The sequence below is a fragment of the Ahaetulla prasina genome, chromosome 5, assembly GCF_028640845.1.
Source record: "Ahaetulla prasina isolate Xishuangbanna chromosome 5, ASM2864084v1, whole genome shotgun sequence".
NCBI lineage: Eukaryota > Metazoa > Chordata > Lepidosauria > Squamata > Colubridae > Ahaetulla > Ahaetulla prasina.
In genome coordinates, this window is record NC_080543.1 from 81,904,077 (window position 1) to 81,928,627 (window position 24,551).

At 45.9% G+C, this 24,551-nt stretch overlaps 1 protein-coding gene across 2 annotated transcripts in view; it reads left to right on the forward strand.

Moving 5' to 3' along the window:
* PHKA2 (phosphorylase kinase regulatory subunit alpha 2) overlaps positions 1-24,551 on the forward strand; it is a 361,986-nt gene that overhangs the window by 176,827 nt on the left and 160,608 nt on the right. For both annotated transcript variants that reach the window (XM_058186862.1, XM_058186861.1), the window contains 3 exons: positions 1,858-1,937; positions 2,774-2,852; positions 2,973-3,102. In XM_058186862.1, coding sequence (XP_058042845.1) covers positions 1,858-1,937; positions 2,774-2,852; positions 2,973-3,102 — 289 coding nt within the window. The remainder of the gene's footprint in view (positions 1-1,857; positions 1,938-2,773; positions 2,853-2,972; positions 3,103-24,551) is intronic.

Below are 24,551 nucleotides of genomic sequence, written 5' to 3' on the forward strand. Positions count from 1 at the left end.
AGATGCAGTTCCATTGAGGACTACACGTTGACTGTGGTTGGTCAGCAAGTTACGAATTCATCTGCTGGTGAACCCATATTTTTCTACTTTATCTAGTAGTGGGTTATGGTCTATTTTGTCAAATGCCTTACTGAAGTCTGAATAAATTATATCGACAGCATTCCTCTGGTCCACTAATTTTGTCATTTTGTTAAAGAATGCAATAAGATTGGTCTGGTGTGATCTGTTTTTGACAAACCCATGTTGGCTTTTGGTTATTGTTGTGACCCAGGCCCAGGTAGGTAGTAGGAAACTCAGTTGGTGAAAAAAAAAACTTTATTCGAACAGCTGAGAATTACTTAATTCCCAGCGTAGTTCAACTAAATTAAAACAATTTCCTTCCAACACAAATTCCTCAGTCCTATCGCAAACCTTGATCCAATTAGGCAAACTGCCAAAGGCCTTTCTTGGCAAACGTTCAGAAGTCACAAAAATAAGTGCAAGACAAAGCAGAAGACGAAGCTACCAACGTTGATTTCTGGCAAGGCCCAAACGCCGTTGCTGGTCTGTTTTAAGCTTTATGGGAGAGGCCAATAATCTCTTGGCCCACTCCCGAGTTGTCCTTTTTGCTTGAGCTGCTCTTGCCTTCTAGCAGCTCTTCTCATGCTTGCATTAGGAACGAGCTCCTCCTGTTCCTCTACCTCACTACTATCAGTCTCTGGAGGCTCTGGAGTCCACACCTTACTCCCCGATGGCCCTGGCCTCACCTCAGCCTCATCGCTATCTGACTCCGTTGCCAGCTGCACAGGCTGCTGGCAAATCACAACAGTTATTACTTTGTTTGCTTCTAGGTGTTCGCTGATTCATTGCTTGATTATCTTTTCTATAATCTTCCCTGGTATTGAGGTCAGGTTGATAGGTCTGCAGTTTCCTAGATCTATTTTTTTCCCCTTTTTTGAAGATGGGAACTACATCAGCTCTTTTCCAGTCCTGTGGCAGTTCCCCAGTGCTCCGGGTTCTTTGAAAGATATAGTTCAGTGGTTCTGAGATCTCATCTGCCAGTTCTTTCAGAACCTTGGGGTGTAATCCATCCGGTCCTGGTGATTTGAACTCATCTAGGGTAGACAGATGTTCACTTACCATTTTCTTCCCTATTTTAACTTGTATTCCTAATCTGTTTTTTTGTGGTGCTGTTTTGATAGGTTGGACTGTTTTTTCCCTTTGTGTAAAGATAAATGCAAAAAATGAGTTAAATAGTTTTGCTTTCTTTCTGTTGTTTGTCATCTTCTTGCCACTTTCTCCCAGCAATGGACCAATTGTTTCCTTGATTTTTTTTCTTTTTTTAACATGTTGGGAGAAGGTTTTTTTGTTGTTGTTATTTTTTACTTTCGTTGCAAGCCTTTGTTCATTGTGAGCCTCAGCTTTCCTCAATTTGTCTTTGCAGGCTCAGGCTATTTGCTGATATTCTACCTTAGTTATATGCCCATCTTTCCATTTTTTATACTTGTCTTTTTTGTCTTTCAATTTGTCAGAGAGTTCTTTATGCAGCCATGCTGATTTCTTTTAAGAGCTGTTATTTTTCTTCTTCTTGGTATTGTGTTATAATCTCACTTTTCAAAATTTCCTAAGCTTCTTGAGTTGTTTTCCCCTTGAGGATTAATACAAGACTTATCTGGACCTCCCTACAAAACATTGAGAGATAATCTTATTGTGTTTTTCTATATCTGATTCAGATATGGAAGAACATGGATTTGGTCTTCACATTGACATTAGTGATATGGAATGACTAAATCAATTTTTCAAAATTTAAGTGTAATGCAATTGCTACATATTGATATTGAAAACTTGAACTTTCTTCTTTCCTTTGTTGTGTGTAAGGCCTGTACAGATCTTTTATCCCACCAGAAGCAACTTACAGTTGGCCTCCCACCTGAGCCACGTGAAAAAACAATTACAGCGTATGTGAACCTCTCTATTTTAAACCAATGTCTTATTTTTCATACTTCTTGATAGCTTTATGATAAGATTTTTAGAAAGTATTTTTAGTAGTAAAAATATTAATTGGGAAACATGAGTCATGTCTGAGAACATACAGGATCTTAACCAGTTTGTTAAAATATATAATAGCAAAAATGGTCCTTTTCATTAGCAACACCACTGTTGTGGCTTGATGATCAAGGAAAAGCTTGAATGAATGGAACCATTTCATACTTGTTGATAGCTTTATGATAAGATTTTTAGAAAGTGTTTTTAGTAGTAAAAGTGTTAATTGGGAAACATGAGTCATGTCTGAGAACATACAGGATCTTAACCAGTTTGTTAAAATATATAATAGCAAAAATGGTCCTTTTCATTAGCAACACCACTGTTGTGGCTTGAATGATTGGAACCATTTTTCCCCAGTTATATGTAACTGAGTACAAAATAAATTCTAGAAAAGGAGGATTTTTTTCAATACATTCTACAGTTTAAAATTTATTAAACTGTCCTGTTAATCAGGAACAATTATGAATTCAAAACAAGTGAGTCATTTGATAGAGATAGGGAAAAATTCTCATGATGCAAGTTTACTTTTCTCCAGTCTTAGGCTTCATAAAGGTAGGCTTTCTTTAGAGGACAAAAAAGATTAAAACTAAACAACACAGCCTGCCCCGCTAGTCTAATAAACATTACAGTCTGATAATTTGGGAGAGTAATTTATAAGGCTAAGCTACTGAAAAGATTTCTTGAAAAATAGCCATAGAGTCACTGACAGATTTTTGCTTATGCCTGTAATTAAATTCAATATCTGTAGGCCTCTGCCTCCTGAAAGGCTGACCAAACTAATATATGAAGCCAGTGGCCAGGATATCAGCATTGCAGTCCTTACGCAGGTAATATGGAAAAAAAAAACCTTGCTAATCTTTTTGAAGAAATTAATTTATTATTGCCATTGTGTGCCGTGTTTGACAGAGATCTCTAAAATCAATTCTTCTCTTCCCCAACCCTGGCAGGAAATTATAGTGTACCTGGCCATGTATGTCCGGTCACAACCTAGTCTCTTTGCAGAAATGCTCAGACTCCGCATTGGGCTCATTATTCAAGTGATGGCAACAGAACTTGCTCGCAGCTTGAATTGTTCGGGTAAGGTTACTTTCTCTTTCTTATTACTCTGGAATAAAAGAGGGGATTCTGAGTATATTTCAGAGGTGAGAAGGTGGATGGCAATAGCAGATTTGCATATAATAAGTATAGTGAAAAGGAGTAAAACTTAATGGAGGAAATAGATAAAGAACTTTCAGACAAGGCAGGAGAAGATTGTGGGTAAAGGCAGAAGTGGGATTCAGCCAGTTCGGACCATTTCAGGTGAACCAGTTGTGAAGATTTTGCGCAGTTCAGAGAACTGGCTAATTGCACCACTGGCTGGCCCTTCCCTGCCCGCCCCGTCCCTCCCACTCACTCCTTATCTCACCTTGCCCACTTTGGCTGATGCCTAGAGTCATGCCTGTGGCATAGTGGCTGTTGCTTTCTGGTTCCCTCATTTGCCTTGACCATGCGGCCCAGCTGGTCTCTCCCTCTTTGCTTATTGCCCAGTTGCCTCCCACGTGGCCCTTGCGGCCCAGCCTATTTGCCTGCCTTCCCCAGAGTCCCTGTAGCCCAGCCTGCTTGCTTGCCTTCCAGGGGTGGGTTCTAAATTTTTTTATTACCAGTTCTTTGGGCGTGGCTTATTTGGTGGGCATGGCTTGGTGGTCATGTGACTGGGTGGGTGTGGCCAACTTGATGTCACTCACATCAAAAGTTGGGTTAGGGTGCCTGGCCTCTCCTCGCCTCAAAGGTCTCAACAAGATACAGTTTTCCTGTCTATTCATTTATTACTACTGAACATCCAAAATATACTATTTAATCCTACGTATATATGCCATATGTGTACATACATATTACATAGTATAGTGTGTATAGGCACACAAAAAGATACATTATCTACTATATATACTGTATATACACACACACACACACACACACACACTTCTTCTAAAACTATACACATTCAACCTCACTTACTACATTTGGAAAAACACACCCAGAGTCCACTTTCTGCCACATGTTTAACTATAACTTCTGTACATTTAGAACATTACACATACCTTCAGATGTTCTTCCCTAACTTGCACATGATTGTTAGAGCCAGGAGAGATCATGGATTGAGCAAAATGTGGTGAAACTCACTTAACAACGCTCTTGCTTAGCAGCCAAAATTTTGGACTCAATTCTGATCATAAGTCAAGGACTATCTCTGCCTTCCTCTGCATGGCAGCCTTATCCTAGTAAACTCCTTCTCCTTTCTGACAATTTTCCTCTCTGTTAGAGGCACCAAGATAATCCAGATGATGTAAGGTTTCCTGTTGGAGCAGGAGGTTGGACTAGATAGCCTCTAAGGTCCCTTCCAGCCCTAGTTGCTGTCCTGTTTCAAAGCGTCTTCTGAAGCCGTGTCTAGTGCCAGGGTTTGTGGTCCTTCCTTCTTCTTCTTCTTCTTCCATCTTTCTCTCTCTCCCTCTCTCTCTCTCTCTCTCTCTCTCTCTCTCTCCCCTTCCTTCCTCTTTCTTTCTCTTTCTTCTCTCTCTCTCTTCCTCTTTCTTTCTTTCTTTCTTTCTTTCTTTCTTTCTTTCTTCTTTCTTTCTCTCTCTCTCTCTCCCTTCCTCTTTCTTTGTCTTTCTTTGTCTTTTTCTTTCCCTCTCCCTTCCTTCTTTCCTTCCTTCCTTCCTTCCTTCCTTTATTTTCTTTCTCTTTGTTTCTCTCTCTTTTTCTCTCTCTCTTTTCTCTCTCTCCTTCTTTCCTTCTTTTTCTTTCTTTGTCTCTTTCTTTGTCTTTTTCTACTTCTCTCTCTCTCCCTCCCTCCCTCCCCTTCCTCCTGAAATGCCAGCAAAACCCATCACTTTGCTCCTAAAGTAGTTTAGATCAGGGATCTCCAACAGGGGTGAAATGTAAAATTTGTTACTACCAGTTCTTTGGGCATGGCATGGTGTGGGGTGGGGGTAATAGAATAGAATAGAATAGAATTTTTATTGGCCAAATGTGATTGGACACACAAGGAATTTGTCTTGGTGCATTTGCTCTCAGTGTACATAAAAGAAAGGATACCTTCATCAAGGTACAACACTTAGAATACTTAATGATAGTCACAGGATACAAATTTAACACTTAATGATACAACACTTAATGATAGTCATAAGCTACAATTAAGCAATCAGGAAACAATATCAGTATAAATTGTAAGAATACAAGCAACAAAGTTACAGTGATACGTGGAAGGAGATGGGTGATGGGAACGATGAGAAGATTAATAGTAGTGCAGATTTAGTAAATAGTTTGACAGTGTTGAGAGAATCATTTGTTTAGCAGAGTGATGGCGTTCGGGGAAAAAATGTTCTTGTGTCTAGTTGTTCTGGTGTGCAGTGCTCTATAGCGTCGTTTTGAGGGTAGGAGTTGAAACAGTTTATGTCCAGAATGTGAGGGGTCTGTAAATATTTTCACAGCCCTCTTTTTGATTCGTGCAGTATACAGGTCCTCAATGGAAGGCAGGTTGGTAGCAATTGCTTTTTCGGCAGTTCTAATTATCCTCTGAAGTCTGTGTCTGTCTTGTTGGGTTGCAGAACCAAACAGACTGTTATAGAGGTGCAGATTATTTATTTATTTATTTATTTATTTATTTTATTTAATTTATATACCGCCCTTCTCCCGAAGGACTCAGGCCGGTTTACAACCAGGGTAAAAACACAACTCAAAAAAGTTAAAAAACATATAAAAACTACTTAAATTAAAAACTGAAGGAATATAAGACTATAATAAAACCCCAACAAAAACTTCATTAAGCCAGCCCTGCACGATAAAATAGAAAGGTCCTTAGCTTGCGGCGAAAGGTCCAGAGATCAGGCAGTTGACGTATCCTCAGAGGCAGCTCATTCCAGAGGGCAGGAGCCCCCACAGAGAAGGCTCTCCCCCTGGGGGTCACCAGTCTACATTGTTTGACCGATGGCATCTGAGGAGACCCTCTCTATGGGAGCTCACGGGTCGATGGGAGGCTATGGTAGCAGCAGGCGGTCTCATAAATAACCCGGTCCTATGCCATGGAGCGCTTTAAAGGTGATAACCAACACCTTGAATTGCACCCGGAAGACCACCGGAAACCAGTGCAGCTCGCGCAGGACAGGTGTTACATGGGAGCCTCGGGTTGTTCCCACTATTACCCGCGCGGCCGCATTCTGAACCAGTTGGAGCCTCCGGGTGCTCTTCAAGGGGAACCCCATGTAGAGAGCATTACAGTAGTCCAGGCAGAAAGTGACGAGAGCGTGAGTGATCATGCATAAAGAATCCCGGTCCAGAAAGGGATGCAACTGGCGCATCAGGCGAACCTGATAAAAAGCCCCCCTGGCAACGGCCATCATATGCTCTTCTAAAGACAGCCGTACATCCAGGAGGACGCCTAGATTGCGAGCCCTCTCCATGGGTGCCAATGACTTGCCCCCAACAGCCAGCGATGGTTTTAGCTGGCTATATCGGGACGCTAGCATCCATAGCCACTCAGTCTTGGAAGGGTTGAGTCGAAGCCTGTTTCTCCCCATCCAGACCCACACGGCCTCCAGACACCGGGACATCACTTCAGTGGCATCGTTGGGATGGTTTGGGGTGGAAATGTACAGCTGAGTATTGTCAGCGTACAGATGACATTGCACCCCAAAACCACAGATGATCTCCCCTAGTGGCTTCACATAGATGTTGAACAGAAGAGGTGAGAGAACTGACCCCTGTGGCACCCCACATATGAGGCGCCTCGCGGCCGATCTTTGCCCTCCTGCCAACACCGTCTGCGACTGATCAGAAAGATAGGAGGAGAACCACCGCAAAACGGTGCCCCTCACTCCTAAACCCTCCAACCGGTGCAGCAAAATACCATGGTTGATGGTATCAAAGGCCGCTGAGAGATCTAATAGGACCAGGACAGAGGAACAACCCCTGTCCCGAGCCCTCCAGAGATCATCCACCAACGCGACCAATGCCGTCTCCGTGCTGTACCCAGGCTGGAAGCCGGATTGAAACGGGTCGAGATAGGCAGTTTCATCCAGGTACTGTGGGAGTTGTCGTGCCACCACACTCTCTACAACCTTTGCCACAAAGTTTAATTTGGAGACAGGACGATAGTTCGCTAGAACAGCTGGATCCAGGGAGGGCTTCTTGAGGAGGGGCCTCACTACGGCCTCTTTGAAGGCGGCAGGGAAGACACCCTCTGTCAAGGAAGCATTGACAATTCCCTGAAGCCAGCCTCGTGTAACCTCCCGGGTGGTCAATACCAGCCAGGAGGGACAAGGGTCCAATAAACATGTAGTCGCATTCAACCTCCCCAGTATCCTGTCCATATCTTCGGGAGCAACAGTATCGAACTCTTCCCAGATAACATCCTCAAGGCCTATCTCCATCACCCCACCCGAATCCACCCAGAGTCCAGACCATCCCGAATCTGAGCGATTTTATCATGCAGATATTGTCCAAAATCCTCAGCATGCCCTTGCAAGGGGTCCTCCAGTGCTCTCAGATGGAGGAGGGAGCGGGTCACCCTAAACAGGGCGGCTGGGTGATTCTCTGCCGATGCAGTAAGAGTGGAAAATACTCACGTTTTGCCGCTCTTATCGCCACCAAGTAGGTCTGAATATGTGACCTTACTAGTGTCCAGTCAGATTCGGAACGACTGGCCCTCCAACCGCTCTCTAGGCGTCTTTTCCGGCGCTTCATCCCTCTCAGCTCCTCAGAATACCAAGGAGCCAATCGAGATCGGCGCCGGGTCAGAGGCCGCAAAGGCACGACGCGATCCAATGCCTCAGTGGCCGCCCTTTCCCAGGCAGCCACTAGTTCTTCAGTCGAGCCGTGAGCTAACTTCTCAGGATATGGCCCAAGCTCTATCAGAAACCTCCCCGGGTCCATCTGGCGCCTGGGACAGAACCAACTAGTTGGCTCCATCTCCCTGCGGTAGGGGTTGGCGGTTCAAAAGTTGAGTTGAAGGAGCGAATGATCTGACCATGACAGGGGTTTGATGACTAACTCCCCTAATTCTAGATCATTCAACCACTGTCCAGAGTGTCCAAAAATCAGATCTAGAGTGTTTCCCCCGATGTGAGTGGGACCATTAACTAACTGGGTCAGGTCCAAGGCTGTCATGGAAGCCATGAACTCCTGAGCCACCACTGATGTTTCACCGACCGACGGCAGGTTGTAATCCCCCATAACCATAAGTCTGGGGGTATCAACCGCCATCCCGGCTATCACATCCAGTAGCTCGGGCAGGACTGCCGTCACATAGCAAGGAGCCAGGTACGTAATCAGCAAGCCCACCTGTATCCCTTGGCCCCACTTCACAAAGAGGGACTCACATCCGGCTATCTGAGGAATAGTGACCTCCCTCGGCTCAAGACCTTCTTTAACAATAACCGCCACCCCCCCCCCCACTCCTACCCTGGGCCCTCAGCTGATGGAATGCTCGGAAGCCTAGTGGGCACATTTCAACAAGGGGCACCCCCCCTTCCGCGCCCAACCAGGTCTCCGAAATGCCCATCAGGTCTGCATCCCCCTCTTGTATGAGATCGAAAATGAGGGGGGCTTTATTCACCATGGACCTGGCATTACATAACATCAGCCGAAGGCCCAGGCTCTGTGGATTCAAGCCACCCGGGGAACGAGAAAAGTCAGTGGGACCAGAGTGCGCAATCACTCGCACACAGCGAGCACGCACTCCCCGAACATAACCTGGGCCCCCGCTTCCGCCATATCTGCCCCTCCCATTTACCGTGCAGATGGAATAGCCCTCTTTAAATTGAGCTCCAGCCTCCTCCGTCGCCTCCAAACCTATAATATCTACACCGCGAGCCCTCGCAGAGTCAAGCCATAACCCTAATGGGTTTTCCCCAGAACCCTCCCTCCCCCCAAAAGCCCTCCACTAGGATCATTCAAAAAAGTTACAAAAGACAATTTAAAAAAAACCCTCAATCCCTTCTTTGCAGCATGCCACCTCTCGGGATTCCAAACTCTGTCATCGAGGTAGGCCCTCGATAAAGTGGAGGGCCATATCTGCGAGAGGGGGGAATCTCACAGACCAAGAAGTTCCACTGGCGAATACATCACAGTCTCAACGAATGGCAGGCAGTTTATCTCGGCAAGTCCAGACGGTATCCCGGCAAGTCCAGATGATAATATAACAGGTTCAGGAGGCACAAATATGCTAAGGCCCATAGGGAGTTACTGTGTTTACACAACAGTAACCCCCCCCAAAAAATGTCCAGCCAGGACAAAGAAAACCCAAACACCCACTCATGGTGTTCGGATCGATGTTCCATCCGATCACTGGAGACATGGGAGCTATGTTCCTGCGTTCATCGGAATGGCTTCGAGCTTCAGTAATTTCTTTCTTTCTGGTGGGAGGGAGATGAATTTAGGCTGAGCTAAACTCAAAGGCTCTCAAAGGCTCTTGAGGCAGGTGAGCTGAGCTTATACGAGGCCTCACTTCCAAACGCTCAAAAGTTTCCGGGAGGTCCAATAGGGATTGGGATTTTAGGGGGTTTCTCAGGTCCCAATCCAGTGACTCTCCTGATTCTCCAGTTTTTATTGCTCTCCATTGAGATTGAGTGAGATTGGGATCTCACTTCTTGCAATTGTTGGGGAGGGGTTTGGCCGGAGCAACAGCTTACCCATGAATCGGAGTCTTTAGGCCGTTCACCAAGCTGACGAGCAGGCTTTTCCACTTCAGGCTTTTGAGTCATATCTTCCGATGGGAAGTAGGTGATCTCGACCAAGTCCTCAGATTCCAGCCTCTCGGCCCCTTCAAGGCTTTCAGCTTGCTGGCCTTCCATCTTCGCTGGGTCTTTGCACCGCTGTGGAGGTTGCGGAGGCTGGGGCCCAGCACCCCCCTAACGAGCCCCCTTAGCGGAGGAGAGGGTACCATTAAGCCAAAGAAAGTTAGGAGTAGTGTCAAGGTTCCAGAAAAACCTCCTCTGCATAAAAAAACTCAGAAGCCATTGCCTTTCAGAGTTCTTTACTAGCATAAGGAAACTGGCACACGGTGAGTGAAATTCCAAAACTGAACTTCCGGATTCTTTTCCCAGTTATACAAACCCCAAGAGTCCCACCCCCCTTAACTCCTTTGCTGGTCACATGGTCCAACGTTCGTCCACTTTATTCGAAACCTCTTCTTGCCACTCCTTCTGCAGATGTGAACACAATCCGACCTTGACCGCTTGAAGAATGTTACCATACCCCTCAACCCCCCTTCTTTCCCTCAGGGGAAAAATGTGGCAGCGTCTGGAAACCTAAGGCCTAGTATGGTTTCCAGGCCTGACAACATTTTAACTAGTTCGAGGGATTAAAAATCCAGACCACTCTCTCACTGTGGCCGGTCTGATGGTCCAGGCCCCCTGCTAAGTAGAAGACAGACGCCAAGCCGACACAGCCCGAGGGGGGTAGAGGCCTAAACCACCCTCTCACTGTGGTAGAACAGATGGTTAGTCCCCTCTGCTGGTGAAATGATAGAAGTAAACCAGCTTCAATAGCCATGCACTATTCATGTCCTCCGGCTGGGAAATGGGTTTAGATGACAAAAAGATTCAAGGTGGAGAATGATATCACCGGCGTCTTCAACTCCACTCCACTCGGCATCCTTCGATCACGGGGGGGGGGGGAGGGTCCGACCAGCCCAGAACAGCCCAGGACAGCAACCAAGCCAACACCTGGGCCATGCCAGACTACCGATATAGCTCCCCCCGGAGGAAAAACGCCGCCATTGCCATCACCACCAGCTAATGCAGCTAGTATAACAGCCACTCATGCCAACCATCTCCAACCTCGTTCCAGCCAGCCATGCTCTCCCGGGGGGTGAAAAACCCCTCTTCAGGCTGACGGGATATTCCCCCAGCCGAACCAGGAGTCAAAGATATTAAGTTGACCCCCTTGTAAGGACAAAACCGGAAAAGGCCGCCTTCCTTAATCCTTACTCCGCCATCACCGCCTTCTTGAGCAATTTACAACCAGGACAGACTCAATAATTCCTCTGTAGAACTGGATCAGCAGCTCCTTGGGCAGTTTGAGCTTTCTGAGTTGGTGCAGAAAGAACATTCTTTGTTGTCCTTTTTTGATGTTAGTTGTCCATTTTAAAACTTGTGATATGATAGAACCTAGAAATTTGAAGGTTTCTACTGTTGATACTGTGTTGTCTAGTATTGTGAGATGTGGAGGTATGGAGGGGTTTCTTCTAAAGTCTACCACCATTTCTACGGTTTTGAGTGTGTTCAGTTCCAGATAGTTCTGGTCGCACCACGAGGCTAGTCATTCAACCTCCCATCTGTATGCGGATTCATCATTGTCATCATTTGGCTGAAGAGGCTGTAGAAAAAATGCTTTTAAAGGGTTCTGGCGATCCCAGCTGAGTTGCCTGATAACCAGAACCCTTTAAAAGCACCTTTTTTTTACAGCCTCTTTGGCCTATGAGGCTGTAGAAAAAAATGCTTTTAAAGGGTTCTGGCGATCCCAGCTGAGTTGTCTGATCGCCAGAACCCTTTAAAAGCACTTTTTTACAGCCTCTTTGGTTGAAGAGGCTATAGAAAAAATGCTTTTTAAGGGTTCAGACGATCCCATCAGAGGGTTTTTTTTACTTTTAAAAGCATTTTTTCAGCCAAAGAAAAAATGCTTTTAAAGGTAAAAAAAAACAACCTCTGATGATCATGTGGCTCAGCTGGGCATGCGGAAGACCCACACAGTGTAAGTGAGGAGTGACTGGGTTGAGGAGGGCGGGGCGAGCGAGCGTCGGGCAGCTGGGGTGAGTGAGTGGAACCGGTTCAGGGGTGTGGCCAGCCAGCAATTACTAATGGTTCTCCAAACTAGCCAAAATTACCACTACCAGTCCTCCCAAACTGGTGCGAACCGGTAGCAACCCACCACTGTTGCCTTCCTCAAGGCCTCCCACGCAGTACCCGCAGCCCAGCCAGCTTACCTGTCTTCCCCGCAGCCTCCGCAGCCCAGCCTGCTTGCCTGCCTTCCCATGTGGTCCACACGGCCCACCCTGCTTGTCTGCCTTACCCACGGGGAACGGAAGCGGCCAGGCTGCTGCTGCCTTTCATTGTGGCACATGGAATGAGATGGAGCTCCTCTTGCCATCTCTTTTCGCCCCCCCCCCCCATTGCCGGGCATGACAGGGCTTTCTGCCCTTCACTTAGCCACCCACCTCCTTTTTCGATGCAATTTGGGAGTGTGGCAGGTGGGGCGGGGGAGAAAGGATATTCCTGGCTCCTGGGCTGACTGGCTCTTCCAAACAGCTCTTGCTCTGCTTTTGTTATCAACCATCAAAGACGAGGTTTTTGTGGGCAGAAGAGTTTTCCCCACCCATCACCGCCCAGATGCCCTCACTTTCCCCAAATTCTCCAAGCATTTCTTTGCCTACCTGATTTCCAGCTCCATCATGTTTCTCGCCGTCATGTGCAGGAAAACAAAAGTTTGTGGGACAAAAAAAAAGTTCAATCAATTCCAACTTCATGAAGTTGGAATTGATTGAGTGAAAAAAAAATTTAGTCTCACAAACTTTCCTTTCCCTGCACACGATGGTGAGAAATGCAATGGAGCTGGAAATCAGGTAGGCAAAGAAATGCTTGGGAGAAGTGAGGACATTTGGGTGGTGGTGGTTGGTGGGTAAAACTCCATAGCGTGGCGCTACAGTGGCGAAATGGGCAACGGAGCGGCCGGCGCAAGGTAAGGAGGAGGCCACTTTCCTACTCTTCTCCCTGTTCCTCCTCCTCCCCTCATGCTGGCTGCTCCATTGCAGTTGGTGGTTCTGTCAGTGGCGAACAAAGCAGCCCCATCGCACCATGCCTCCTCCTGCCGCCAAGCATGCCCAGCTGTGTGTGGCCTTTCCTTCACCAGCTCCATTTTCTGCTTTTTCCTGCTTGCCTCTCCCCGGGAGGCTGTGTTCTGTTTCCCTCCCCCCAATACTCCCTGCAAAGAGTCAGTCAGAGGCCTCCTTTTCTCCTTTTATTTACATAGATATATGTCCTGGCCACGTCTACCCACGGGCCTGCCAAGTTTCTGGAGATAACGAGGAAATTATAGATAAGGCCAGAATTACTCACGAATATATTCTTCCCTCCATTGATACAGTTTGCCCGCGCAAATTCATTGCTTTGTCCAAGACAAAAAACCAGGAAGTCCCGCCTCCTATTTATAGTCTCTGCAGATGTCACTGCATGACAATTATGACTTGGCTTTATCCCAATGCTGCTTCTGCTGCGCGCACCGGTCACGTCTGCGCAGTCTTGCATCACTCCAAAACTGTTCTTGGGGCGTTGCCAAATCAGAAGAAGGCTCGGGAGAATCAGGCCTTGCCGGCCCCTCCTCCTCCCTTTGAGTGGGTGCCAGGGAGGGAAAGGGCTCAAGAGAAGCAGGGCTTGCCAGGTCTTCTCCCTCACTTTCTGAATCATCCGAGTCCAGGAGTCCGGGTCCAGGAACCTGGGTCACAACACTATCCCTCACCGCAGGGCCCTTCCCCAGGGCTGGCGATCGGGATGCGGTCGGGCTGGGTTCTGCTCATGGAAGGCCTGCACCAGGTCAGGGGCATGAGCGTCGGAGGCATCTACCCAGGAGAAATCAGTCCCGTATCCCTTCCGCGATCAAATATTGGAAAGCGACCCTTCAGCCAGCGGGAGTCTTGTCGCTGTGGACTTCGTATTCCTCCGATCCGTCCTCGGCGACAGTGACGGGTGCTGTTGGGCACCGAAGGGGACTCGGTGTGGCCTCAGGAACCAGAAGGGACTGGTGAAAAACGGGGTGGATCCGCATGGATTGTGGCAGGGTCAGTCGGTAGGCTACTGGGTTGATGACTGCCTCGACAGGGAACGGGCCGATGAATCAGTGGTCCAACTTCTTTACCGGGTGGTCGGACGGGAGGTGTTTGGTGGAGAGCCACACCCGGTCTCCAACTGCCAGCGGGGGCGTTGCCCGTCGGGAGCGGTCGGCGGATCGTTTGTAGTCCTCCTTTGCCCGATCCAGCTGCTGACGTACCAACTGTTGGACCGCATGCAATTCCGTCAGGAAGGTCTGCGTTTCGGGAACAGGAGAATCCGGTGGTGCCAGAGGGAAGAGCCGCGGATGGTACCCCACATTGGCAAAGAACGGGGTCATCTGAGTAGAGGTGTGCTGAGAGTTGTTAAAAGCAAACTCCGCCAGGGACAGGTAATCGGCCCAGTTGTCCTGTTGCTGGTTGATGAAGCAACGGAGATACTGTTCCAGGATACCGATGACCTTCTCTGTACCCCCGTCGGTCTCCGGATGGTGCGATGACGACAGACACACCTGCACCTCCAACGCGGCCATCAGGCTCTTCCAGAAGCGAGCTGTGAACTGAACTCCGCGGTCCGAAACCACCCTGTCCGGTAGACCATGGAGGCGGAAGATGTGCTGCAGCAAGAGACGGGCCGTTTTTGCGGCTGTGGGCAGTCCGCAGCATGGGATGAAGTGTGCCATCTTGGTGAGCATGTCCACCACCACCAGGAGCCGTGGTGAACCCAGAGGACGGTGGCAGGTCCATCAGGAAGTCCATGGAGATCATCCCCCAGGGTCTGTCGGGTGTCGGCAAGGGCTGGAGGAGCCCGGGAGGGGCCTCCGTGGCGGCCTTGGCTTGCCGGCACGGTACGCAGGATGTCACGTAGGCATGTACATCATGCCGCACTCGGGGCCACCAAAAGATCCGTGTCACCAGGTGGAGGGTCTTGAAGAACCCAAAATGTCCTGCTGCAGGGTTGTCGTGGCACTGGGTCATGACGAGGGCTCGGAGTGGTCCTGTGGGCACATATAATTGCCCCCGAAACTTGAGTAAGTTTTCCTCCAGGTCCAAGGAGACGTGGGGCCCACCTCCGCTCTCCTTTGCTGCGACCAGGCGTCCTGGCACTGCGCCTCTCGCACCTGGGCCCGCAAGTCCACTGGTTCCCGTGCTGCGGCCAAGGCTTCTTCCGGCAGCACTGTCCGTGGAGGAAGGGGGTCCTTGGCGCAGAGGTACTCTGGCTTGCGGGACAGGGCATCCGGCCTCCGGTTGTGACCGCTGGGAATGTAGGTCACGCGGAAGTTGAACCGGGCAAAAAACAACGACCACCGGATCTGCTGCTGGTTCAACTTCCGAGCTGTGGTGAGGTGCTCGAGATTCCGATGGTCCGTTCGGACCTCCACCTGATGTTGGGCCCCCTCCAGATGGTGTCGCCAAGCCTCGAATGCAGCCTTGATAGCCAGCAACTCTTTTTCCCAGATGGTGTAGTTGCGCTCGGAAGGATTGAGTTTCCAGGAGTAGTAAGCGCAGGGAAAAAGTGCCGCCATTCGTCGGAGCCTGTAGCAGCACCGCTCCCAGAGCCACATTGGACGCGTCCGTTTCCACCACAAAAGGCCGGAGCGGGTCGGGATGCCTCAGGACGGGTTCCATGACGAAGGCTTTCTTGAGGGCGGTGAATGCTTCTTGCTGCGGGGAACCCCACCGGAACGCAACCTTCTTCCTGAGGAGCTGGGTAAGTGGAGCCGTCAGTGTGGCAAAGACCGGGATGAAGGTTCGGTAGTAGTTGGCGAAGCCCAGCAGACGCTGAACATCCTTCACCCGACGAGGGGCTTCCCAGCTACACAAAGCTTCTACTTTGCATGGGTCCATGGCTATGCCCTCGGGCGAGATGATATGCCCGAGGAATTCTATGGAAGTCCGGAAGAAGACGCATTTCTCCAGCTTCGCATTGAGTTGTTGCTCCCGCAAGCGTTGCAGAACCAGACCGACGTGTCGAAGGTGGCTTTCCCTGGACCGGGAGTAAATCAGGATGTCGTACAGGTAGATAACCACGAACCGATCCAACATGTCTCGGAACACATCGTTCATGAAGTGCTGGAAAACGGTGGGAGCATTGGTCAACCCAAATGGCATGACAGTGTATTCGTAGTGTCCCTATCGGGTGCCGAATGCCGCCTTCCATTCGTCTCCTTCTCGCATCCGCACCAGGTTGTAGGCCCCCCGGAGATCGAGCTTGGTGAAGATCGTGGCCTCCCGCAACCTCTCCAGCAGCTCCGGGATGAGCGGCAGGGGGTAGCGATTCCGCACCGTAATGGCGTTTAGCCGGCGGTAATCACAGCACAGGCGCAAGTCCCCTGTCTTCTTCTTCACGAAGAGGACCGGGGCCGAGAGAGGGGACTTTGAAGGCCGGATGAACCCTCTGGCCAGATTTTTGTCCAGGAAGTCCCTGAGGGCGGCCAACTCGGGCTCCGACATGGAATACAGGCGTCCCACAGGCAGTGGTGCGTTGGGCAGAAGGTCCACGGGGCAATCGTAGGGCCGATGCGGGGGTAGTCGGTCCGCCTCCTCGCTGAATACGTCAGCGAAGTCCGTCAGCTCAGGAGGCAAGGTGATGGCAGCGGTGGGGACGTTCTGGCCGGCACAGGTGTGGCGGATGTGATCGATGCACTGCAGACTCGGGAAAGAGATGGCGTTCCGCGACCAGGCCACCTGAGGATCGTGGGTCCAAAGCCAGGCCAACCCAAGGACCAAGGGAAAATGAAGGTCTGCCGTGACATAAAACTGGATCGCCTCCTCATGGTCCCCAATAGCCAGGCGCAAAGGCTGGGTGGCAAATTTAATGGGGCCGGACACCAGTTCTCGTCCATCAATTGTCTCTACCCGCATCGGAGGGTCCACCAGAACCACGGGGACCGCAAACTGGGTCTTGGACAAAATGTTCTGTTTCCCTCCCCCCAATACTCCCAGCAAAGAGTCAGTCAGAGGCCTCCTTTTCTCCTTTTATTTACATAGATATATGTCCTGGCCACGTCTACCCACGGGCCTGCCAAGTTTCTGGAGATAACGAGGAAACTGGCCTGATTTTTAAATTTTAAATTTAAATTTTAAACTTTTAATGGTAATTTTATTGGGTATTTTTATGGTCAATCGACGGTTTTAATTTGGCCTTTTATTGAATAAGTTTTTTAATTGTTATTTTAATATGTATATTAATTGTTTTAAATGGAGGCTGTACACCGCCCTGAGTCCTTCGGGAGAAGGACGGTATAGAAGTTTGATAAATAAATAAATAAATAAAAATAAATAAATTATAGATAAGGCCAGAATTACTCACGAATATATTCTTCCCTCCATTGATACAGTTTGCCCGCGCAAATTCATTGCTTTGTCCAAGACAAAAAACCAGGAAGTCCCGCCTCCTATTTATAGTCTCTGCAGATGTCACTGCATGACAATTATGACTTGGCTTTATCCCAACGCTGCTTCTGCTGCGCGCGCTGGTCACGTCTGCGCAGTCTTGCATCACTCCAAAACTGTTCTTGGGGCGTTGCCAAATCAGAAGAAGGCTCCAGAGAATCAGGCCTTGCCGGCCCCTCCTCCTCCCTTTGAGTGGGTGCCAGGGAAGGAAAGGGCTCAAGAGAAGCAGGGCTTGCCAGGTCTTCTCCCTCACTTTCTGAATCATCCGAGTCCAGGAGTCCGGGTCCAGGAACCTGGGTCACAACAGGCTGCTTGCCCGCACTTTCCGGAAGGCAGGCCACTTGCCCATGCCGTTTCATGTCATTTCCTGCTTGCCTCTCTCCCCAGGAGGGAGGCTGCTTGCCCGCACCATTTCCTGCTGTTTCCCACTTGCCTCTCTCCCTGGAAGGCCACTTGCCCGTGCTGTCCAGGAGGCAGGCTGCTCACCCACACCATTTCCCACTTGCCTCTCTCCCTGGGAGGCAGGCTACTCGCCCGCATTGTTTTCTGCTGTTTTCCACTTGCCTCTCCCTGGGAGGCAGGCTGCTTATCCGTGCCATTTCCCGCCATTTCCCACTTGCCTCTCTCCCTGGGAGGCAGGCTGCTCTCCCGTGCCATTTCCCGCCATTTCCTGCCGTTTCCCGCTTGCCTCCAGATGCCGGCTGAATGTGCCTCATCGCCTCCCCTCCCAGGCCTCATGCCGATGGCTTTCTGGCACTTCTTCTCCTTGTAGAACTGAGCTCCTGGGCTTTTGAAATCCAGCACCACTTCTCTGGCTGATGAGCCTGGGCAGCTGATCCAAGGGTACTGGGTTTCAAAAGCCAAAGAGCTCAGTGCTACAAGGAGAAGAAGTGCCATGAAGCCATCAGCAAGTATCATAGGGTGTTGCTGGAGCTGAAGAGTTCTTGCTGGCCCAGGAAGATTCCAAGGATGCCACTTCAACTGCTTCCTTCACGGGGGCTACTGGCCTGGCAAACTCTTACAACATCTTGGCAGGAAGGGGAGTCACTTTCGGGGGGTTTTGGGCCCAGGACGGGTGAAAAACGGGTGGGTGGGAGAATGGTGAGCAGGGAAGGGAAGATTAATTTTTTTTCCAATAAATTAGAAAATAATAGGAGGGACTTTTGGGGAGAAAACCCTGAACATTTGTGGTGTTGGAATGGATTATATGTCAACTCCTAGTGACCTTATAGAGCCAGGGTTCTCAAACTTTTTTTTAAAAAAAAGTTTTTATTTTTTTCACAACAAAAAAACCCTCATCAAACCAATTACAATGTGCTGAAGGGGTATTTACATATCTTCTTATGCAATCTCAAAATAAACATCTCTTTCATACATATATCTTATATTGTCTTTTCTAACATATCTTTCCTTCTAGGCAGTGATAAAATAAATCCCATATTTTATAATATTGCTTATCTTCTTGTTCTCTAATTTCAAATGTCAATTTACTCATCTCTGCACATTCCATCATTTTCCTAATTATTTCATCTTGCAAAGGTAACTTCTCATTTTTCCAATTTTTAGCAAACACAATCCTGGCTGCTGTAATAATATTCACAATCAGATATTTACATCTCTAGTATATATCTCAGGTATAATTCCCAACAGAAAGACTTCTGGCTTGAAATCTATGTGTTTTTTAATCATTTTCTCCAACCACATGTGTATTTTAGTCCTATATCTTTTCGCTTCAATGCATGTCCACCACATATGATAATATGATCCAGGTATCTGATGATACTTCCAACATTTTTCAGATTTATCCTTGAACATTCTGGCAATTCTTGTCAGGAGGTAGATGCCACCTGTAAAACATCTTATACAAATTCTCTTTGTATGCTCTAGACATTGTCATTTTATAATTATACATCCACAATTTTGCCAGGCCTCTAGATCTATCTCACAACCAAAATTTTCCCCCCAAGCAATCATTGTCTCTTTTACTTGTTCTTCCCCCATTTTTACCTCTAATAAATATCCATACGATTTCCTAAACAAATTGTCATCTGAACCTGTTAAAATCTTATCAAAACTAGTTATATTATTATAAAAGCCTTCCGTTTTAGCATCTTTATCATATCTGGATTGTATTTGCAAATAAGGAAATCAATTCATTGTTATGCCATCTGCCTCTAATTCTAATTTAGATTTTAACTCACCCTTTTCATTCAACAATCCATTGTACCTGACAATATGTTCCTTTCTAAATGTTATTGAATATGAGAATGCCTCAATAGATGATACCCAAATTGGAATTTTTAAGAAGTGACTTTTCTTAATCTTCTCCCAGTTTGACAGCAACACTTCTCGAACTAAATGTCTTCTAAAATATCCCTGTGTTTTAGCTTGTCCATACCATAGAAAAGCATGCCATCCCAACAACAAATCATGTCCTTCCAAAGTCAGTATTCTATTATTTCTTAAGGTTATCCATTCTTTAATTCACATCAAGTTTGCTGCCCGATAATACAATTCCCAATTAGGTAGCCCAAAGCCGCCTCTCATTCTCTTGTCTTGTAATAGTTTTAATTTTATCCTTGCTTTTTCCCTTGCCAAATATATTTCAACATCATTTTATTCAGCTCCGCAAAATATCCTCTCCTCAATTTAACTGGAATAGTCTGGAACAAATACAAAATTCTAGGTAGTATATTCATCTTAATTGTTGATATTCTTCCAAACAATGACAATTGTAAATGTTCCCATTTAGCCAAATCTGTCACAATCTGCTGTTTGAGTTTACCATAATTATTCTCTTTCAACGTGCTACACCTTGCAGTCAAATATATCCCCAAGTATTTAACTTTATTTGTAACCTGCATCTCTGAGCGTTCTAACAGTTCCATTTTTTGCTTCATTAACATATTTTTTGTTAATTTTCATTTTATTCTTATTGATTTTCAACCCTGCCACTTTCTCAAATTCACCTATTCTTTCTATCAAGCAAGTTATGGATTCTAATGGGTCTTCAATAATAAAGACCAAATCATCAGCAAAAGCTTGGAGTTTATATTCTTCCTTCTGAATTTTCATACCTTTTATCTCCCTTTCCTCTCTAATGTTTCTATTTAATACTTTCCGAGTCAACACAAACAGCAGCGGTGACAGTGGGCAGCCTTGTCTTGTGCCTTTTTCAATTTGAATCGCTTCAGTCAGTTCACCATTTATCATAATCTTAGCTGATTGTTTATGGTATATAGTTTCTATTGCTTTAATAAACATTTCACCAAAGCCCATTTGTTTCAGTTGTAGGAAGATAAAACACCAATTAACATTATCAAAAGCCTTTTGTGCGTCCAAAAAGATCAACGCCATCTGTTTTTCTGGATGGGCCTCATAGTACATTCTACAGAGGTACATAGTACATTCTACAGAAGTAGTACATTCTACAGAGGAATTATTGAGTCTGTCATTTGCACCTCTATAACTGTCTGGTTCGGTTCTGCAACCCAACAAGAAAAACACAGACTTCAGAGGATAATTAGAACTGCAGAAAAAATAATTGCTACCAACCTGCCTTCCATTGAGGACCTGTATACTGCACGAATCAAGAAGATGGCCGTGAAAATATTTGCAGATCACTCGCATCCTGGACATAAACTGTTTCAACTCCTACCCTCAAAACGACGCTATAGAGCACTGCACACCAGAACAACTAGACACAAGAACAGTTTTTTCCTGAAGGCCATCACTTTGCTAAACAAATAATTCCCTCAACACTGTCAGACTATTTACTGAATCTGCACTACTATTAATCGTTTCATAGTTCCCATCACCAATCTCTTTCCACTTATGACTGTATGACTATAACTTGTTGCTGGCAATCCTTATGATTTAGATTGATATATTGACCATCAATTGTGTTGTAAATGTTGTACCTTGATGAACGTATCTTTTCTTTTATGTACACTGAGAGCATATGCACCAAGACAAATTCCTTGTGTGTCCAATCACACTTGGCCAATAAAATAAAATTCTAAATTCTAGTATTCTAGGGTATCCAAAACTATTCTCATATTGTTTTTAATGTGTCTTTTAGGCAGAAATCCATTTTGATCAGAGTGTATAAACTCATTCAAGTATCATTTAAGTCATTCTGCTAATATTAAAGCAAAAATTTTATAATCCGAATTTAACAAGGATATAGTTTATAATTTTTTACTTGTTTTAAGTCAGAATCCTCTTTGGGGATAAGAGTGATATAGGCCTCTGTCCAGGTCTCAGGTATTGTCCCCTTTTGCATCACTTTGTTCATAACCTCTAATAGTGGAAGGCCCAATTGTTCTTGAAAGGTCACTTAATATTCAACTGGCAGTCCATCTGGGCCTGGTGCTTTTCCACTTTTTTGTTTTTTAAGCGCTTACATTAGTTCCATCATTGTTATATTTCCCTCCAACATCTCTTTCAGATCTTTAGGAATCTGGGGTAAATTTGCTTTATACAAATAATGTTTCACGTTTTCCTCATCAATTTCCTCTTTTCCATATAATTGCGTATAAAAATTCTGGACAACTTTTTTCTTCTCTTCATTCATAAATCGAACCTGGCCTTTATCATCCTCTAATTGTACTATTCTACGATTTTCTTTCTCTTTTTTGAGTTTATAAGCTAGCCATCTACCTGGTTTATTAGCATTTTCAAAATAGTTCTGTTTTGCCCCTTTGATTTTTTGTGCTAGCTCTTCCTTTTCAATCAAAGCCATTTTATTTTTAATTAAGTCCATTCTCATTTTAATATCTTTTCTCTCTGGAAATCTTTGTAATTCTTGCTCCAATTTCCTATAATCATTTTCTAGTATTTTAAAAGTTTGTTTTTTCTTATGGTTCCTTTTACATAGTCTATCATCAAATCTTTTACATAAGCTTTCATTGTGTCCCAACGATTTTGAGTTGAGGTATCTTCCTTTTTATTTTCTTTAAAGAAAAAGATCAATTCCTTCTCTATTCTTTGTAAAAGTTCTTTATCTTTTAAAATCATAGTATTTAAGATCGATCTGAATCTTTTCCTTTGGCCTTTCAATATCAACATCATAGGCTTGTGATCTGCCCAGGTATTAGCTTCTATATCATTTTTTTCCTATATTGAGACTCATTTCTGTTGTCATCCATATCATATCTATTCTGGACCATGACAAATGTCTATTTGAATAGAAAGTGTATTGCCTATTCTCTTGCTTCCTTTCTCTCCACACATCCTTTAAATTCATTTCCTCTACCATTTAAAAAAAAGACTTCGGGAGGGTCTTTCTGTTTTTCCTGGTTGGTCCTCAAACTTTTTAAACAGGGGACCAATTCACAGTCCCTCAGACAGTTGTGGGGCCAGACCAGCTGGGTTGGTGTGCTAGGTGGACATGTGACTGGGGGGCATGGCTACATCATGTGACTAGGTGGGCGTGGCCAATTTAGCAGTCCAATAAACAATATGCACAAATTAAACTTTAATCTGCTTTGCTCCTGTGGGTATTTTATTTCTTTCGTTTGCATGTTGCTCTTTTGATTGACTTTTCTTTTTAATAGATCATTTTTTAAGTTGTTTAGGAGTCTAGTGGTCCACTTCAGGAAACTCAGTTTTAAAGCAATTCTTCTCAGCCCCAAGGAGCTTATAATCACAAATACAATAAACCAGGGAAGGCATTGTCTCTTCTTGTTTTGGGTGGGTGGGAGTCAAGGGACTCAACCCAAGAACTGGACCTCCTTAGAGAGGCAAAGGAGCAGGTAGCATCAGAGCCCTCCCTGGCTCTTCCCTGAAGTCATCCTGGCCTAAGCAGGCGATCCCATGTGAAGCTGCTGGGCAATCCCTTGTGAAGAAGATGGCGGCTGCTAGCAGAGACGTCCTGAAGTTGGTTTTTCTCTGGGATAAGGAGAGCTGGCTGCAGCTGCTCACCCACCCACCCTCCAGCCCAGGAGCATGTGGCTACACTGGTGGCAACACCCCTCCACCTGTGGGCCCTCCCCTGCCCACCTGCACCCTTCAGCCTTACCGTTGCAGCAGCAGCAGTGTGGTGAGCATTGAACCATTGAAATGAGCAGAAGTGGGAAGTGTGGCTGGACAGTGGGAGATAAGGATGACAGCTGGAGTAGGGGCAATGTGGGCAGCGCAGCCTTGTGGTAGGTGTGGGACCTCCTCCCCAGGGCCCCCATCAGCCGGAAAAAGCTAGCCACAGTGGGAGTGTCTGGGAGAAGAGGGGCAAGGGGTGGAGTTGTATTCCACCATTCCACGGGCTAGATACATTGGGTCAGCGGGCAATATCCGACCTGTGGGCCATAGTTTGAGGACCTATGCTATAGAGTGTTGGAATTAAACTTTTGGAAACTTTTGGAAGTATTCACTTTTGGTGACATAAAGCAAAGGGTATTTAATGGCAGTACCTTAGAAGCACCTTAGAATTGGAAACAACTATTTTTGGCAACAATGCTTTAAGAAAATAAAAATATTGGACCCTGTTTCCACACAGTTACTTTGCACTGTATTTTCCAATTATTTAAATAAGCTTATGTGATAACTTTTCCTACAAACTTCATTTTTGACTATTTTTTGACTATTTTGATAGGCTCTCTGAATTTGCAGGAAGGGTCCTCTGAGAAGAATGGATTTGCAGTAGACAGAGAATGGTGATTTAATGACTACTGGATCATTACTATACTACTATATGCTCTACCAATTATCTGAGGCCTGGGGTCCCCATTCGTACCACTCAGAGGGCCAATGTATGCCTTGCTAGTTTTTTGGCAATTTATCTACTCCACCTGTATTTATATATCCTTCAAAATATGTTTAAACTTTTTAAAAAATGACATTCACAGCAATAAATATCCATCAGAATCCAAATATAGGTTCCAACTTTAGGTGACATTTATGGCTACTTATTTTGTTTCTACTACTAGTAAAGAAATTAGTGAGAAATCATCATTTTTATAAGTATTCCTGAAATGGAAGAAACAATTATATAAAAGGCTTCATATTTAATTGAATATATCATTACAATTAAGCCAAAGATGCAATTCCAGTAAATTAGAATTTGCTCACAGAATTTCCCAGATTAACCCATGACATCTCCAGCAAGTGATAGGAAAGCTCTTTTTTCATCTAAGGCCTAGAAGAAATAGTACTGAGTTAAACAGACTATAAGCATAAAGGTAAAAAATGATATATTCAACGTTATCTTCATTTTAAATGTCAAAAGTGTTTTGTTGCTCCCAGTGTTTTCTTTTCTGTGGGAAACGGTTCCAAATGGCTCTTTGAGTGTTAAGGTTGCAGACCCTTGCTCTGGTGTGCGTGTGTGTGTGTGTAAAAG